Below are 18,521 nucleotides of genomic sequence, written 5' to 3' on the forward strand. Positions count from 1 at the left end.
GTTACCTTTACTCGTCAGTTTTAATCTAGCGGCGTACTACAGTACATGATATATAAGGCATGAAGATGTTATTGTTACAGATCAGCTAAATTATATATATATATAAATATTTGGTATATTTATAATTCTGAATTTACCTTTCCGTGCATGAGTACATGGGATAGATACAATGTCCTTGTCATGAAACCCTGGCTACATGTAGAACACCTGTATCTTGGTTTGTCATCGTGTACTCTGACAAAATGGTCTTTCCTTCCACTTGGACTTGTGAACATTTTGCCGCATTTCTCACATACATGTTTAGCTGCAAAAAAATAAAACAAATTATTAATAAAAGCACAAATCAACATTTTGCCATTTCCTATATAGAGAATCGTTACTTGAACTCCGAAATGGGGGCAATTGACCATTTGATAAGCGAACTTATTTGTAGATCTAAGTTTGTGGAACATTATTGCTGTTTACTTTTTATCTGTATCTATAATAGTTTTCACGGTAATAACCAACAAGAGTTCACACGCTGAAATGTCTCGCTTTGTTTACTCATCATTGATAATAAGTTGATAAATATAAAGCTTTCTCACGGCGATGTCACATAAACTAAACATTAACCAAGAAAACTAAGCACTAAGCAATGAACCATGAAAATGAGGTCAAGGTCAGATGACATCTGCCAGTTCAACATGTACATTTAACAGTCCGGTCATACACCAAATATACTAGACCTTTTGCTTATTGTTCACTGGTCCATGAAATGAGGTCGAGGTCAAGTGAAAACTGTATGACGGGCATGAGGGCCTTGCAAGGTATGCATATACCAAATATATGAAATAAGGTCAAGCTTCGTTACATAAGGCAACCATATACAAAGTATGAAGCATCCAGGCCCTCCCCCTTCTACAATATAAAGCTTTTAATAACTCAGATAACGCCACTGCTACCGGATCACTATCCCTATGACGAGCTTTCTGACACTTAAGTCGCAGGCTCGACAAAAACTGCAAAATTTCCTTACAATTAATCCAGCAACCCAACCACGGCTTGTCTGATTCCTGTGCAAATTTCAAGGCAGATATATTTTTATCTGCTGAAAATGTTTGTCCCTTTCATATTTGCCCTTAACGGTTTAGTTTCAGAGATATAAGTCAATAACTGCATTTTACCCCCAATTTTCTATGTTTAGCCATAATGGCCATGTTGGTTGGCGGGGTTATCGCACACATTTTAAACTGCATACCATAGTACTGATTGTGGCAAAGTTTGTTTAAATTTTGTCTCAGTAGTTTCAAAAGAGAAGATTTTTGTAAAAGTTGACGGACGACGGACAGCAAGTGATGAGAAAAGCTTACTTGGCCCTTTGGATCAGGTCAACTAAAAATTAATGTATATATAAGATAACTAAATAGAAGAACAAGTGAAATATTTAAAAAAAACACTGGTTTTTTTTGTGTAAAAGATCAACGTAAGTCTTTCAGTTGCTTGCACCTAAATACTTGCCTTCATTAACTTTTTTTTTTGGTGTACTTGAACATTTTGGACTACTAATCACTAAGATTGACCCTTCAAGTGCTGATACATTTGATTGTCCTGGAAGACCTGTCGAAAATAAAATAAATGAATGTGGTTACATCTCACTCTGATTAAAACTTTTAAAAGTAAAACAAAAAAGTCGTCATAATCTCTTCATGTTTAGAATTAAAAAGAAATCTCGTGTGTTATTCTATTTAAAATAAGAACTTGAGAGAATAAAGAGATTCATTGATTGAGTGTTGGTTGCTTAACGTCCAGTGGCAATTATATGTCATGCATATTCAGGACGAGATAGAAAAAAGGGTTACACCTTTTTGAAAGACATTAATACTATTAAAAGCTGACAGCTGTCATACTTTAAAAAATCAAATGTGAAATATCTAAATAAATGAACAAGTGAAATATTTAAAACCTATGTCTTTTTTGTGTAAAGGTCAAATTAAGTCTTTCAGTTGCATGCACCTATACTTGCCTTCGTTAACTTCTTTTGTTGGTGTACTTGAACATTTTGGACTATTAATCACTAAGATTGACCCTTCAAGTGCTGATACATTTGATTGTCCTGGAAGACCTGTCGAAAATTAAATAACTAAGTATTTCACTCAATTCTAAAGGCACAATTTTAGACATGTCACACTGTTCATGCTGATTATATAATTTTTTTAAACGTCGTCATGATCTCTTCATGTTTAGAATTAAAAACAAATATCGTGTGTTATTCTATTTAATTCAGGATTTTGAAAGTGTTAAATGTTGTTTGGTCCATACATACTATACAATGCTTTTGTTCAATATTTTTTTTTTGATAAATAATGCCGTTAGTTTTCTCGTCTTAAAGTGTTTCACATTGTCACTGTTTCGGAGCCTTTTATAGCTGACTATGCGGTATGGGCTTTGCTCATTATTAAAGGCCGTACGGTGACGTATTTTTGTTAATATCTGAGTCATGTTGGTCTCTTGTGGAAAGTTGTCTCGTTGTGAATCATACCATATCTTCTTTTTTCATATTAGCTACTTTATGACTGTCACTGAAATTTCGATATATCAGAAAATAACTATAAACAACACAAATTTAATTTTGAATTATAACAATATGACCTCCTTTAATGCTATATAAGAATAGAGAAAGGTTGGGTTTCTTTGTGTATTATGAAATTGAGTAACTTGGAGTTCATTGACAAACATGGATTTGTGTTCCCTAATAGTTTGGCCAAAAGCCCGAAAATCAAGAAATAAAATTGATGTGGCTTTAAATTGTCTTACAAAAAATACTTATTCGAAGAATGACTGCAAAGTGGAGAATAAAATAACGTACATTCCGCAATATTAGAAACAAACTAATTCAAAAATTCATAAATACTCGGTATATGAAAAGTATGCTGCATACATATGCATGGAAGATATTGTAGAGAAAAATATTGAAGGTACTAAACAAGGAACATTTTTGTATTTGCATACTTGCCATATAATAAGTACTTTTCTATTAAATGAAAACAAAATTTAGCCTTACCTAATTGTCATGCATTTTTCTGAAGCACAAACTATTTGTTGTAAAATCTATAAAAATCTTTGTACTTAAACAAGTCCCGACTGTGATGATGTACATGTTATGCCTTCTGATGTAATTTATCAATATACATATTTATGTGTGTGTTTTTTTTCAGTCTGTCAAAAGCTTCGTAAGACTATAGGTAAGGCTAATAAAAACAAAAAAACAAAAGTAACAATAAAAAAGAAACAATAAACAAAAGTAACAATAAACTGTAACTATTCTAGATCCTTTACCATCCACACTGTTCAAAGAAACGTCCTAAAATACATGGGTATTTGATCAAAACATTTGAATTTAATTTTTAAAATCATATATTACATGTGTATCAGTATAATTAAAATAGAAAAAAGTGAATCCAAGGGAAAAAAGACGGACGGCTATATTTATTGAATTATAAAGAAAAGGGAAATATGAACACTCATATCTACCGATAAAAGTATCAACTGTTAAATCCGATAGTGCAGTTATAAAGTTATTGACGGAAACTATTGTTCATTTCGCGCAGAATTTTAGTATAAACGTGATATTGGAGGCAAAACATATATATGACATATGAAAATGTGGTATACGTGACTTTCATTTTGAGCAATGAATTGAAAGGATTGCACTTTTGGGATATGGGATATAGCTTATCTATCTCACCCCCCCCCCAAAAAAAAAAATAAAAATAAACCCAAACAAACAAACAAAACCAAACAAACAAATATGAATTTAAACGCGCACACAACATTAAAACTTCGAAAAAAATAAAAATATCTACTTACCACAATATCTGACTCTACAGCTGCTTCATTTTCCATATCTTTAACAGGTACATGTATATATCAAAAGGTTATGCATATTGTTGTCAGTTATAAATAGATATATATATATAGGTAAATTTGTCCTAGATATTAACCTGTAAGTTTCTTCATTTATTTAAATATGCGTTTATGTCATCGTTAAACCTGACATTTTCATTTGAATACACAAAATACCATTGAAATACTGAAAGACACATTTATTATGTTTCAGTTACTATTATCCGATAAAGAAAATTACGATTATCAAAGAAGAAAAAAAATATAGAGTTACGATTATCATACCGAATTTTTCGACGGCAATTTTCAAAGCGCTTAAACAATTCCAGTGCACCTTTACGATTCAAATATGATGTAATGGTATAGATAAACCTTGCAGCTGAGTAACTATTGACAAAAGCATGCTACATTTAAGAAAAATGAGTGTAAAGATTTTACCTGTATCTACCGTCGCCATATTGGGATAATCGTAATTGCAGTTACCATTATCTCTTTAATACCAGTGAACATGTAAACCACAAAATAACAATGGACACCTCCCATGAAATTATGACAGCACACTAAACGAAGTATGAACTGTGAGTCACATGAATGTTTCAACGCTACAAAAAGTGACGCAGTTTTTGTGAAGTTAAAATTATCACAGGTAAACTAATAAATAAAAAGGAATTAATTTATTGACATGTACAAGAATATTAAAATGGAATTATGTTTGTAATGGTGTAATATCATTTTTATTTTCTAACCATGTTGGTTTTATTCTAAATGTAAACTGCGTATAAACAAAAACGTCTATATTTGCTTTAAACTTAAAATGATATAAATGAATTAGCTGGTCTTTTTATCATAACATTCACATACATTTAGAAAATAAAAACAGAATAAGTGTAATATAAGGCGAGATCATGTAAGATCAAACAGTAAATACACCTGAGAACTATTAATACAAAAACACTGTAGACGAACCATGAGTTACTCGACTAAACTGACATATGTGAAAATAAACTCATCATAGATACCAGGTTTGCACTTTATATTTACGCCAGACGCGCATTTCGTATAATGATGACCATATGAATGATAACTCAAGTCAACACAGAAGAGCGGACTTCTGGGCTGGTGATACAGTTGGGGAATTAAAACTCCACCAGCAGTGACATGGAACCAGTGGTTGAAAATAAACTCATCATAGATACCAGGATTGAAATTTCGTATTTACGCAAAGTTGGACAGCATTGGGGACCAAATATTCCTAAAGGGTTTGCCAAATACAGCTAATTAAGGTAATCTATTCCTGAGGTAGAAAAGCCTTAGCATATCTATCGAAAATAAAGAATTTAAACCACAAACTGTATCAGTGGCTGAACGGACTTAGAAAAGAAAAATCATAATTAAATACATGGTAAATTGGCATATACTTTGGGCATTGTAGGGAGGAATGTGAAAAATTAAATTGGGAAAATAGAATTGAAAAGATGAATAAATTATTTTGTTCTTGGCAAAAAAGAAATCTTACTATTTTGGGGAAAATTTTGATAATCAAAACACTAATTGTGCCCATTTTTACTTTTGTGGGATCTGCCTGCATAGTTCCAGGGAAATATTTAAAAGAAATAGAAAAAAGTTGTTTTAAATTTGTTTGGGATAATAAACCAGATAAAGTAAAAAGAAATTCAATTATTGGTCCATATGAAAAGGGGGATTGGATATGATAGATATAAGGAGTTATTTCACTGCTTTAAAGGCTATTTGGGTAAAAAGATTAGTAAACGATTGTGAAGGAGGTTGGAAAATTATACCTCAGCACTACTTTTATAATTTTGGGTCAAATTGGTTAGTGTTTCAGACAAACAGTGGGGATAAGCCAGACGAAAGCATTGAACACATCCCAGATTTTTATAAAAATATCATAAAATGTTGGAAATTAACTGGTGGAGGTCTAACAAAAAAAACAGATACATTTGCAGATATAAGAAAGCAAATATTATGGAACAATAAATTTATTAAATTTGAAAATAAAGCTATATTTTTAAAAAATGGGATTAAAAGCGATCTCATTTATATAAATGATATCATAGATGAAAAAGGCTGTATTTCTCAAGACATCATTTTAAATAAACTTAAAAATAAATCAAACAGGATAGCTGAAATTAATTTAGTAAAGAGATCAATACCAAAAGATTGGGCAGCAATTTTAAGATCAGAAAACTCTGTAAAAAGTATTGTTAATATAAAAAGAAACCAATTTATATTAGAAGGTTTACCTATAAAATTAAAATCACTATCAAATAAACTTTTATACAAGTCTCTGATAAATAAAAATTTTTAACCAACTATTGGACCCCAAAAATGGCTACGTATATTTAATATAGATGATGTGTTATATCAAAACAATTTAAATAATTTTTTATTAAGATATTTAAAAGAAAATAAACTTAAAATTTTTAGATGGAAATTACTACAACATATTCTACCTACAAAGAAACTTTTATGCAGGTGGAAAATTGTAACCAATAGTTCTTGTAATTTTTGTTCACAAGAAGAGGATTATGATCACTTATTTATATTGTGTCCATATTTAAAACTTTTTTGGAATAAAATAGATGAAGTTTTAAAGAACAGTAAAATAACGGTTAAGATAAAACTAAGACACTTGGTATTTGGATATAAAACTTCTAACGAAGAATATTTTGACTTTAACTATTTTCTAACAATTGTTGGTTTTTCAATTTACAAAGCCTATTACATATCTGATCAAAAGACGAAAAATGTCAATGTTTTCTCAATTTTTCTCAATGAGTTTAATAGAAGAGTATGTTTGAAAATTAAAAGTAATTTTTTAGCAACTATTAGAAAACATATGAATAGTCATACTAAGTGATATTATTTAATATATATTTGCTATACAAATGTAATATGTATTTTACAACTATTCACTACCCTGAGTGATTAGTGGATTGTAACAGGGAACATCAGGAGGAGCTTGGACTCCTGAATGATATTGTAACAAGCCAATATTTGAAATAAATATTTAATCATGTTGAAAAAAATAATTAAATACATGAATGTTGAGACACATCGTATATCAATGGGAATAATTCACACTCGCCAGACAGACATGCGCGGGAGTATTTCACGTTCGGAACTTACCAGAACAAATGTCGTTGATAATTATTAAATTATAATCCTGGTACCTTTGATACCTATTAGTATTAACATAGACACATCGTATAGATCAACCAATTCGTGATAGTGTCCAAAAAAAGTACGGGGTGTCATGTGTAATCATAACGCTGTTGGGGCAGCTCCGCGTAAAGAGCAAACTCCTGTATATGAAATCCTTATAGTGTGAACATGCACGAGCATAACGTATCAATTATATGTAAACACCATACGACGGGTCAGAGTGTATGTTACTGTTAGGAAATCATCCCGTTTGTCATAGATATGAAGACGTCCATCTATGTCAATAATGAGGAAAACATCAATGTATAAAGCAGTCTTATGTAGACGAAACGCGCGTCTGGCGTACTAAATTATAATCCTGGTACCTTTGATAACTATATTCAGTAATATCCTTAATCTCAAGTTCACTGGGATATATTAAATGCAAGTACTGACTAAAATATGGATCATTGAGTGTGAGGACAATATAAATATATATGGGGAAAAAAAGTAAGAATTTTGCAAGGCGCTTTTTCCTTTTGTCTTTTAGAAGGTTCTGAAAGAATTCTGCTTCATTTTACAAAAACAAATTGGCAAATAGCGGTGCACAATTAATACCCATTGAAATACCGATTATCTGTTGAAATATCAATCCTACAAACCCCAAAAAATATATTGTCCATAAAAAAGTTCAGCATTTTGATAAAATTAACTTCGGTATATTTTCTGATAGAATCAGTTTGGTTCTTCACAAAATATTATAACTCAAAAAAAGAAAATTATATCTACGGTTCCCATTTTCATAGAATAAGTTCTGTTTAATTATATGGTGAAGTCGATCTTTCAATTAAACACCAGGAATAGTAGTGTTAAGAGTAAAAAATTGAAAGGTCTTACACGTAATGACGCTGCAGAGATTAAGGTTAAAGATTTAGCAGTAGACTTTTGAAGAATCCACATCTGATTGATAACACTGGTTGAATATATCTCAACACAAAATATTTTTGAAGATTACATTTTACTGTAGAATGAAGAATATTTAGCAGTATAGAAATATGTTTATTCGAACATCTTGATGATCTACACTATTTGATCCTTGGACAGGTGAACCATCGTAAATTGTTCTAGGGAATAAACTGTTCACTAATGTTCTAGAGTGGAACTTTCAGAATATCATGTTCTATCCTAAAATGTCCTTCCCGTACTGATGTGTAACTGTTATAATCTGTTTAAGGGTAGAACTGCACAATACTGTTTAAAGGGGTAATATGTTTGTTAAAAACTTGTCTTTATATTTACCTCGTCTGAAGGGGGTACCTTTAACCGAGAAAATCTTTTCAGATTTGCAGTAGTTTCTTTTGCCAACTGATTGGTATAGTGAGTTAACCGATGCCTAAAAGCGTAAGTCACATTTATAAACTTAAGAAAAATACACACAAAAAAATGAGAGGCGTAATAATGCATGTGTAAATGTCAATGTGATTTATAAACAGGAAATGTACACATAAAACCCGGGTCACTTTCCTTTTCTTAAACGTATATAGTATGTAAACTATTGCTTTATTCATATTTTTGTAGGAATTGACATATCCTATCTAGTTTATAAATTTGTACTTTTCTTTAATTTCAAGTTGCATTCTCAACTGAGTTGCCTATTTATCGTTATTGTTCTTTAATTATTAAATATCTTATATTATTATATTTCACATTAAAATGCCATATTTTGATTGGATTATACGAAGGTGTTAATTTACTCTTATCACATGGCTATAATGAAATTAATCTGTAAAAGGCAATAATGATAGGACATTCAGTATAATAAATTAAATAACACATAGTTGAGAGGGTGATATTGGTACCCCTCGAAAAGCATTATCAACCTTGGCTTCGCCGCGGTTGACAATGTTTTCTCGGGGTAACAATCTGCTCTATCACCCTTTCAGCTATGTGTTATCTATATACTATTATTTCTTTTTTTATTTCGTTGTAACAGTTATTCTTTTTCAACCGCGTTATGTTCTTGTCAATGAATTACGCCCACTGGTCCTCTTTAACTTTTATTTCCTGCATAAACCGTTCTGGATGTTTATAACATGTTTTCATATACTTCATTTTCCTGTATGCATTGATATAAAATAAACTGGAAATAACATGCAATTTAACTATAAAACCATAAAACCAGGTTCAATATACCATTTTCAACATATGAGAATGCTTGTACCAAGTCAGAAATATGACAGTTGTTGTTCATTCGTTTGATGTGTTTTATCATTTGAATTTGCCATTTGATTTTCCGTTTTGAATTTTCCTCGGAGTTCGTTTTTTTTGTTATTTTACTTTTTATAAATACTTACACTTTATCTCTGGTCTCCTGTGAATCCTTCTTGGTTCCAATACGACTGATTAACTTCTGGATCTGAGATACTAGATATAAACAACTTGAATATATATTACTTGTATTTATACAATTCATTAAATGAATAAACTGAATGTATTTGAATGATTTTACACTAGTAATTTCGGTGGCCCTTTGTAGCTTGTTTGTCAGTGTGAACCAAGGCTCCGTGTTGAAGACCGTTTTTTGACTTATAATGGTTTACTTTTATAAATTATAACTTGGATTATTAGTTATCATATGACCTAATACGGTATATATGGACTTTACTGACTCTATATATACCGTATTACGTCACTAGCACACTATGTAACGAATTTATCTTACCGACTATCTTCACGTGTAAAATTTAGACTAGTGACCTATCAAAATGAGAAAGTCTTCAATACAGTTAGCATTAACATGATTAAGAAACTACTTCCTTCGATACTACAAAAACATATGCCAACAATGACAACTTGTTAGATTTAAATGTGTTTTATAAATTTATTTCACTTTATCATCACTTTCTTCGTCTGTTGAAACCTTTAAGATTTTTTCTCAGTACTGTTTTGTTTTTCTAAAGGGACGTAACACCAACACTAACCGTGTATGAAATAAACCCCGCCTCCTAATTACCTTATATGAAATATAAAGGGACGTAACTCCACTACTAACCGTGTATGAAATAAGCCCCGCCTCCAAACTAACCTAATATTAAATATACACGGTTTCCACGAGGACGCTTTTAACCAATCATATTCCTAGAAATGTATAGGGGGTAAGATAAAGAGAGTTGTCTGATTGGCACTCATACCATATCTAACTATATATAGTTAAAAGCCTTGTATTGTTTTCATGAATTATGATAACCATGCTATGTTGTATGTACAAAACAAATGTAGTTTAATCATCGTATTCATTCAACTCAGAAAGGGAGAATACTTTTGGGGGATTAAGTGTCTTACTTCAAATACTATATGTTTGGCTATTATCCTACACTGAATCATTTATTATACATGTCCATTAAGGGCCGTTTATTTCAACAATGCATATCCTTATCCTTATTCTTATTTAAGTTTGGTTCTTTTTGACTGTGTATTTAAGCTTTAGGAACAAATCCATGATATTCTCTTTGATCTTAAAGGTTGTATGACTTAATTTCATGTACTGAGTTTCAGTAACCTGTTGTACCATTGATTTCATGTACCTGACTATTGTTGAATTGTAATGCAATACCTTATGGTTCTGATTTTCTATTGAAATCTAAGTCTACTAGTTTTCCATATCGTGTACTGCATATATTGTGTTTTTTAAAATTACTTACTACTCATTGACTTGTTTTGATGTTTTATTTATTCCAATAAACCTAATTAATATCTAGTATATGTTGCCTTTACTTACCATTGTGTGTAATGTTCTGTATACTATGTGCAATCGTTTTTGATAATGTGTCAAAATCAGATTCTCCTTCGGTAACTATGAAATAACAGAAAAGTAGTAGACAATTATGGTATAGAGTTAAAAAGATGAACACAACCTCGTACATATTACTGATAATCTTTATCCTTTATTTGCGCGCGCAAAATATTATGCATTACTGTGTACGATAACGGCATTGATAAATACTACAGAGAAAGGAGGCAACATGTTTGTACAAATAACGATCAAAGGTTTATTTCAAAATAATGCACTGGTTGAAATAATTCGACAGATATGTTTAAACAACTATTCTGAAATATGGACGGGCAATAATCTAACAGCATTGCTTTGGTGAATGAATCATATCATATAAACGGGTTAATATATAAGCGCATTTAAACTCCTTCTCAACAACAAAATCTTACACACTGTCACAAGAAAAGTTTGATGACAGATGCTTAGAAGGCGAAATACATACCATAAATTTATTCCAAAACCTTTGAAAGGGCTATATATCATGCCAAATTCCTTCATGAAGTGTCAAGTACTATTGTCACATTTTCGAAAAAGGAAAGACTTTACTAATACTTTCTTTTTTGTTTGTTGAAAAGCATTATCTAAAGTATCGGTAAAAATAGAAAAATAAAATCAAATGAAGTTAGAGTGTTTGTTTCAAATGTTCAGCAGATAGATATAATTTCAAGTTTTCCGAAATAATAATAAATCAATTACTATACCTCCAAATGATTGCATCTCACATTCATTACAGATTCAATATTGATTCATACATTTACAGTATAATTACAGAATGTTTGCATATGATAATTAATGTCAGATTTTTTTATTATTTTATCACAAATAGTAGAAATGAATTTACAAAAAAAGATCTACTATTTGTATACCTTACCTTCCTTAATAACAGTTTGGTCGGGGGTAAATCCTACTCCACCAAAGGAACCTCGACCATACGCTGTCATGTTGATATTTGTATACCTTACCTTCCTTAATAACAGTTTGGTTGGGGGTAAATCCTACTCCACCAAAGGAACCTCGACCATACGCTGTCATGTTGATATATTTGTATACCTTACCTTCCTTAATAACAGTTTGGTTGGGGGTAAATCCTACTCCACCAAAGGAACCTCGACCATACGCTGTCATGTTGATATATTTTATACCTTACCTTCCTTAATAACAGTCTGGTTGGGGGTAAATCCTACTCCACACAAGGAACCTCGACCATACGCTGTCATGTTGATATATTTTATACCTTACCTTCCTTAATAACAGTCTGGTCGGGGGTAAATCCTACTCCACACAAGGAACCTCGACCATACGCTGTCATGTTGATATATTTGTATACCTTACCTTCCTTAATAACAGTTTGGTTGGGGGTAAATCCTACTCCGCCAAAGGAACCACGACCATACGCTGTCATGTTGATATTTTTGTATACCTTACCTTTCTTTATAACAGTCTGGTCAGAGGTAAATCCTACTCCACCAAAGGAACCTCGACCATACGCTGTCATGTTCATTTTTTGATATCTTACCTTTCTTAATAACAGATGGGCTGGGGGTAAATCCGACTTCACCAAAGGAACCTCGACCATACGCTGTCATGTTCATTTTTTGATATCTTACCTTTCTTAATAACATATTGGTTGGGGGTAAATCCTACTGCACCAAAGGAACCTCGACCATACGCTGTCATGTTTATATTTTTAATATGTTATCAAAATGTGATAACAAGTTTCCGGAAGACAATTTAAATATATATATTTAATTGAACAAACTTTATACCAGTGGTATACTCTGTACCGATATTAAATTGAGAAAACGCCACTTTTAGTACTATTGGTTTTGTCCTAGTGGTTGGTGTTTATTGGAAAAGGAAGCTGGAGGTACCGGAAAAAAATCCCCACTTCAAACAAAATAACTGATTACTGTATCAACATATTAATCGTTCAGTTCAAGCATACAAATGAATCTAGTTGATATTTATCTTTTTTTTTCTTTTTAGAAATGTGACCAACTTCAGTGGTTTATTCTTCTTATCATAATAATGAAAAAGTGAAAATTTATAAAGCGCCGTAACAAAACAAAATGTATTCGAATTACAAAAAGTATATATAAAAAAACAATTAACAATGGATGGCTCGATAATATGTATCGGCATGTTTTGTCTTTTTTTGTCACAGTCTAGATGTCATTAAGTAATCATTGAGATGACCCCCGAAGAATGCAAATGGTAATATAACCCCGATTTAAACATAGTTATAAAAGATAACGACCACATGCAAATTGATTATTCTAAGTCTGTTTGATTTCACAGAAGATGTGATATGATCGTTATTGAGAAAACTCTTCACAACTGAAGAAACAAATTGACACAGAAATAAACAACTATAGGGAACCGTTCGGCCTTCAACAATTATCCAAGATCATACCGCATATTCAGCTATAAAAGGTCCCGAACTGACAAATGGTAAAACATTCTAACGAGAAAACTAACGGCCTAATTTATATACTAAATAAAGAAACACAAACAAATATGTAACACAGACGACAACCACTGGATTCCAGGCTCCTGACTTGGGACAGGCAACTACAAAACGACGGGGTTAAACATGTTATAGTGGGGTCGGCCAACCGAGTATGATACAGCTGAAACAGTATAAACTTTGAAATAAAATCCACTTATATATTCATACGGCTTGTTGGAAGGTCTTTGTTCAGCAGGATAATTGTAAACCCATTTTCAGTAGTAGGACAGAATGGGGCTACTCCAGAAATAATCTATACCCCCTATTAGAAGGTACATGGGGTTGGGAAAAAATCTTTGGAAAATTTTGGATATGGTTCAGAAAAAAACCTGGAATTCCATATCGGTCCTATGGAAGGCAAATAGATTAATAAAAATATATCATGGAAAATTATGTTGTTGATTTAAGAAAATTTCGGGAAATCCGGAGCCATCCAATTAATTGAAGGCAAATATAAAAGTTTAAAAAATCATGGAAAATATATATATATATAGTCGCTTTCAGTAAATCTAAGATTTGAGCTTGTATGTATACCGGTGCATCATGTTGCAATGCGAAAGCCCATTATATCTTTATCTTTTTCGCGACTGCCATAAAAGTAAGAGGTTTAATTGGCCATAAACCAGGTTTAACCCACGATTTTCTACAAAAAAAAATTCTTGTACTAAGTCAGGATTATGACAGTTGTTATCCATTCGTTTGATATGTTTGAGCTTTTGATTTTGCTATTTGATTAGGGACTTTCCGTTATAACTTTTCCTCGGAGTGCAGTAGTTTTGTGATTTTACTTTTTTCGTAACAGATGGAAGAAAAACTACAATTATACAGGTGCACAGTAAGTACCCTCCAGAATTTCAATAACATTTTGCCTGAACGTGTACGTGGCAATTGATTTGGTCTGTATGAACATACTCATAATCAAAGAATTGAACATTAAAATAGATCAGTTCAACTCTCTATTCCGGATTTATTAAGTCCTTTCCTTTTTTGTTTTTCCCTTTTAGAATTTTCAACCGGTGTTCCGAACGCATAGGATAACTCCCGAAACTTTTAGAATGGCAACAATCACAACAGGTGCACGTGTATTATTTTTAGTGTTGTCAAAGGTTAACCGGTCGAACAACCGCATACCGAATACCAAAAACGCTAACCGGTTAACCGGACTTTTTTCAATTTTGATAGATTTAATTTAAATTTGTATTGAAATCAACAAATAGTTATGTTTTATTTAAAAAATGTCGTCTTGGTTATTAATTTGACAGATCAAATGTTCAGTATATTGATTGCTATTATTAATCCTAAAAACAAAAACTCAATTAGAGCTCAATTTAAACAAAATACTAACTCAAAAATTGTGAAATGCAAACCAGTGTGAATGTACTCAATGTATACGTGATAGTACGAGTAACTTTCTTAAAGAAACAAGCAAACAAAGTAAAGAAACATGTTGTACGGTGACCTATAGTTGTTCATTTCTGTGTCATTTTGGTTTCTTGTCTTGTCTCATTGGCAATCATACCACATCTTCTTTTTAATAATTAATCATTTCAAGTTGAAACACTCCACACTATTTTCGGAGACAACAAGAGAAAAAGAAAGAATAATCGGTTTCAGACATATTCAATTCTACGAGATCAATATTTTTTTTTTTCAATCTGAAGCTATAGTTGATACGGTGTATTCGAAAATTAAAAAGGTTAACTTCGCCAGGAATCCTCACAGACAAGCCTTATAATGTCAAAGGACAAACTTCAATTTTATAAGCGTAGATTTATGACTTGGATGGAAGGTTGTCATATTGACACTCATACCACATCTTATCTATGTGTAGGGTACTATTGATAAGGCTTTCAAGCACCAACTTAAATTACCGGTTAACCGGTTAATCGGTCGAACGATTATCCAAGTAACCGGTTAGGAAAAAGTGTATGATTTGACAACACTAATTATTTTATTTTAAGTTAAACATTATTAACAAGTTTATATTTATGTGATGGCATATATGTATTGTTGATGAACGATTGAAAGATCTACTGTATCTAGTCGTTTCTACAATTAGAATTGTAAAAGAACTAAAAAAGACGAAAAGTATTTTCTTTACAAAGTACCACCCATATGAAAACAAGGAGATGTGGTATGCTTGCTAATTAGACAACTTGCACCAAAGTTCAAATTAAGTTGATGTTAGCAGTTATAGCCTATCATACATCATTTAACAATGAGAATAAAAACACCTTACAGTTGGCTAAACATGACTCCAACATGTAAAACATGACACAAATTATTCATTTGAGAAAACTAACAGTCTAATATTTGCAATTAAACCATTTATGAAAAACAAATATGACATGAACAAATGAAAACCACTGAACTACAGTCACGCGACAAGGGACATGCACATTGAGAATGTGGCAGGTTAAACATGTATATTTGACATGACTTTTTGAAAAGCTTTTACTGTTTTCTTGCTGTGATGTGTTCTACGTCATTTTCAAATCTTGTGTTCAATTATTTTATAAATTAAGGTTTGCTAATCGTCACTATTTGAGAGGAATTTCACCCAAGGAGGCTCCCAAATGGAAATTTTGCAAAAGCAATTTTGTCCACAATTTTAAACAAAAAAATTAATTTTACAATAGGATAGGCTTGTAAAAGTATGAAAAAGCCTAAAAACAACATATTAGTAAATATGAAGGCCCCCTTGAAGTTTTATTTTTAGGACTATAAGAGTCATCTTGCACATAAAACCCCCATGGGCATTTTGAAAAGTTGGCAGGTATGTGTATCACCTGTTTTAAAGTTCAAATTGCAAACACAAAGTGGGCAAAAATCATGTATTCCAAATTCTGATGGTTGTCTTGAAATATCATACACGAGACAAGTGGGTAATGCTAAATAAATATTCAAAATGAGATGGGAAAAATGTCCAACTAGATAAAAACTTGGTTGGATCACAGCACCAATGATGCTTTAATTTAATTCTGATGTCATGGCTGTGTCTTATGAGTTTTACAACATAAATATATATATTTTTTGGCTTGTAAAACATTTTCTCTTCCTCTCAAAGAAATGTGACTTGAAGTTCTTTAATTTTCATATTGTTGTTTCTGATACCAAGCCAAGATTTTTTAACCTTTTGACATTACACGTATTTGTACTGAAAGACAATGATTTGATTCATTTTGATTGAGAATTATAATTGTAAAAATAATGCATTCATAGTAAAGGAAAGAATTATATATTTTTCCACATATTTAACCTTGATATTTTATTCCTAAATAATTATGAATATCATCCATTCATTTTCTTAAAATATAGATATATTTTCTATTTAAAGGAATTTACAGACATTTAAAGGACATAACAAAGTCAATAGGGGATAAGCTAAAATTGACAAAACTGGGGTGGAAATCACACAGGATATTTCTTCAGAATAAAGAGCAAGTTCTCATAGACTTCCTAACTGGTTTGATTTTCAATAAGAAAAGGTACATTTATAAACATTAAGGTTTGAAGGTATAAAATATTAGGTTAATTAGTCGTATCACATGAGATATTTCTAAGCATCTGTTTAGTACTTTATACATCTAATGATTTTAATAGATTTCCCCTTAAATTAAAATAAATTCAACATTGCTTTTGTAGCTTGACATTTTAAAAACCTACCATAGGGTAACATTAATCATAGGTTGATGACTCACGCAGTGGAATTATCCCAACACTGAAAAGACGTGTGATGTAACCACATGACTTTTGTTAAATCATAAAAAAGAACTAAAATGTATATTTGAGAAATCTATTTTTCTGTAAAAAATTCTGATGCATTTTCATCTTAATATTGAAATCTATAAATAAATTAATACAATTACAGGTTCAAAGTATCAGAGGAAGATGTATGTAACATTTGGAGAACTTTGTGTGAATTATTTCAGTCAACTCTATCAGGAAAATCGTCAAAAATTATTATCATCAAACCATCAATTTGTCAAGTAAAAAGTAAAATCACAAAAATACTGAATTCAGAGGAAAATCAATTCGGAAAGTCCATAATCACATGGCAAAATCAAATAACAAAACGCATCAAAAACGAATGGACAAGAACTGTCATATTCCTGACTTGGTACAGGCATTTTCAAATGTAGAAAATGGTGGATTGAACCTGGTTTTATAGCTAGCTAAACCTCTCACTTGTATGACAGTCGCATCAAATTCCATTATATAGTCACCGATGCGTGAACAAAACAAACAGACATAATAGGTAAAAATGTCAAAAATAGGGGTACAGCAGTCAACATTGTGTTATCATCTTAATCACTATAAAAATAACAAATGTAACGAAGAAGCACAAAAAGGCATACATCAAATTAACATCCTCATTTTGATTATATTATACGATTATATTTGTCTATGTAAAATGCACCCATCAAGGAAGGAGGGTATGGGTACTGGTGTAAAATTGCGCGTGTGAAATTCGCACAGGTAGACATGAAATGATTTTGTCGTTCAAAGTATGACGGGATGCATAAATACAGTCACGCAAAATAGATATAACAAACACTGACTTAGCAGTTAAAGTAATAATAATAAATAAAATAATAGTGTGGTTCAAAGTATGACGTGATACATAAGTACAGAGTCACGTAAAATGTATATCACAAAAAAAAGTTGGTTAACAGTAAAAGTAATATTAATGAATAAAATAATTTTGTCATTCAAAGTATGACAAGATACATAGGTACAGAGTCACATCATAAAATAATTTTGTCATTCAAAGTAAGTCATCCTGATATTATATTAAAAACACTCGCAGTGTGACTACCACTACTATGTTGCCTTCCTTTTTTTTTATTAACACTATGTTGTCCAGTGTTATTTCATTAACACTAGCAGTGTGACTAACACTATTATGTTGTAGAATGTTATTTATCTTAAAATATGGAGATGTGGTATGATTGCCAATGAGACAACTATTCGCTAGAGTTCAAATCTGAAATGGCAAAGACAAAAACAATTAAAGGTCATTGTACAGCCTTCAACAATTAGAAAAACCCATATAATATGTAGTAAGATATAAAAGGCCCCAATATAGAAATGAGAAAAAAATTATACAATGCAATTTAATAAAAAAGAACA

General features: G+C 31.4%; 2 protein-coding genes across 2 annotated transcripts in view; both read right to left on the reverse strand.

Annotated features, from left to right (window-relative positions):
• Positions 1 to 12,584, reverse strand: part of LOC139504660 (syntaxin-7-like) — a 35,324-nt gene extending 22,740 nt beyond the window's left edge. The window contains exons 1-4 of the mRNA XM_071294694.1: positions 12,487 to 12,584; positions 10,826 to 10,900; positions 9,402 to 9,471; positions 8,347 to 8,440 (exon numbers count right to left, since the gene is read on the reverse strand). Coding sequence (XP_071150795.1) covers positions 8,347 to 8,440; positions 9,402 to 9,471; positions 10,826 to 10,900; positions 12,487 to 12,556 — 309 coding nt within the window. The 5' untranslated portion in view covers positions 12,557 to 12,584. The remainder of the gene's footprint in view (positions 1 to 8,346; positions 8,441 to 9,401; positions 9,472 to 10,825; positions 10,901 to 12,486) is intronic.
• LOC139520737 (uncharacterized) lies at positions 120 to 4,394 on the reverse strand. Its single transcript, XM_071313661.1, has 6 exons — positions 4,321 to 4,394; positions 3,847 to 3,884; positions 3,316 to 3,340; positions 2,003 to 2,101; positions 1,498 to 1,596; positions 120 to 304 (listed from the first exon to the last, which is right to left on the reverse strand). Exons 1-6 carry the CDS (start codon positions 4,337 to 4,339, stop codon positions 120 to 122), a joined length of 465 nt encoding a protein of 154 aa, XP_071169762.1. The 5' UTR covers positions 4,340 to 4,394.
• Positions 12,585 to 18,521: the final 5,937 nt, after the last annotated feature.

The sequence above is a fragment of the Mytilus edulis genome, chromosome 1 (assembly GCF_963676685.1).
Source record: "Mytilus edulis chromosome 1, xbMytEdul2.2, whole genome shotgun sequence".
Taxonomy (NCBI): Eukaryota; Metazoa; Mollusca; class Bivalvia; order Mytilida; family Mytilidae; genus Mytilus; species Mytilus edulis.

Coding starts and splice junctions, on each gene's coding strand:
- LOC139520737 (XM_071313661.1), bottom strand. Junction 3,341..3,846: donor CTGTAGAGTCAGATATTGTG/GTAAGTAGATAT, acceptor CATGTATTTTAG/GACGTTTCTTTGAACAGTGT. Junction 1,597..2,002: donor AACAAAAGAAGTTAACGAAG/GCAAGTATAGGT, acceptor TATTTTCGACAG/GTCTTCCAGGACAATCAAAT.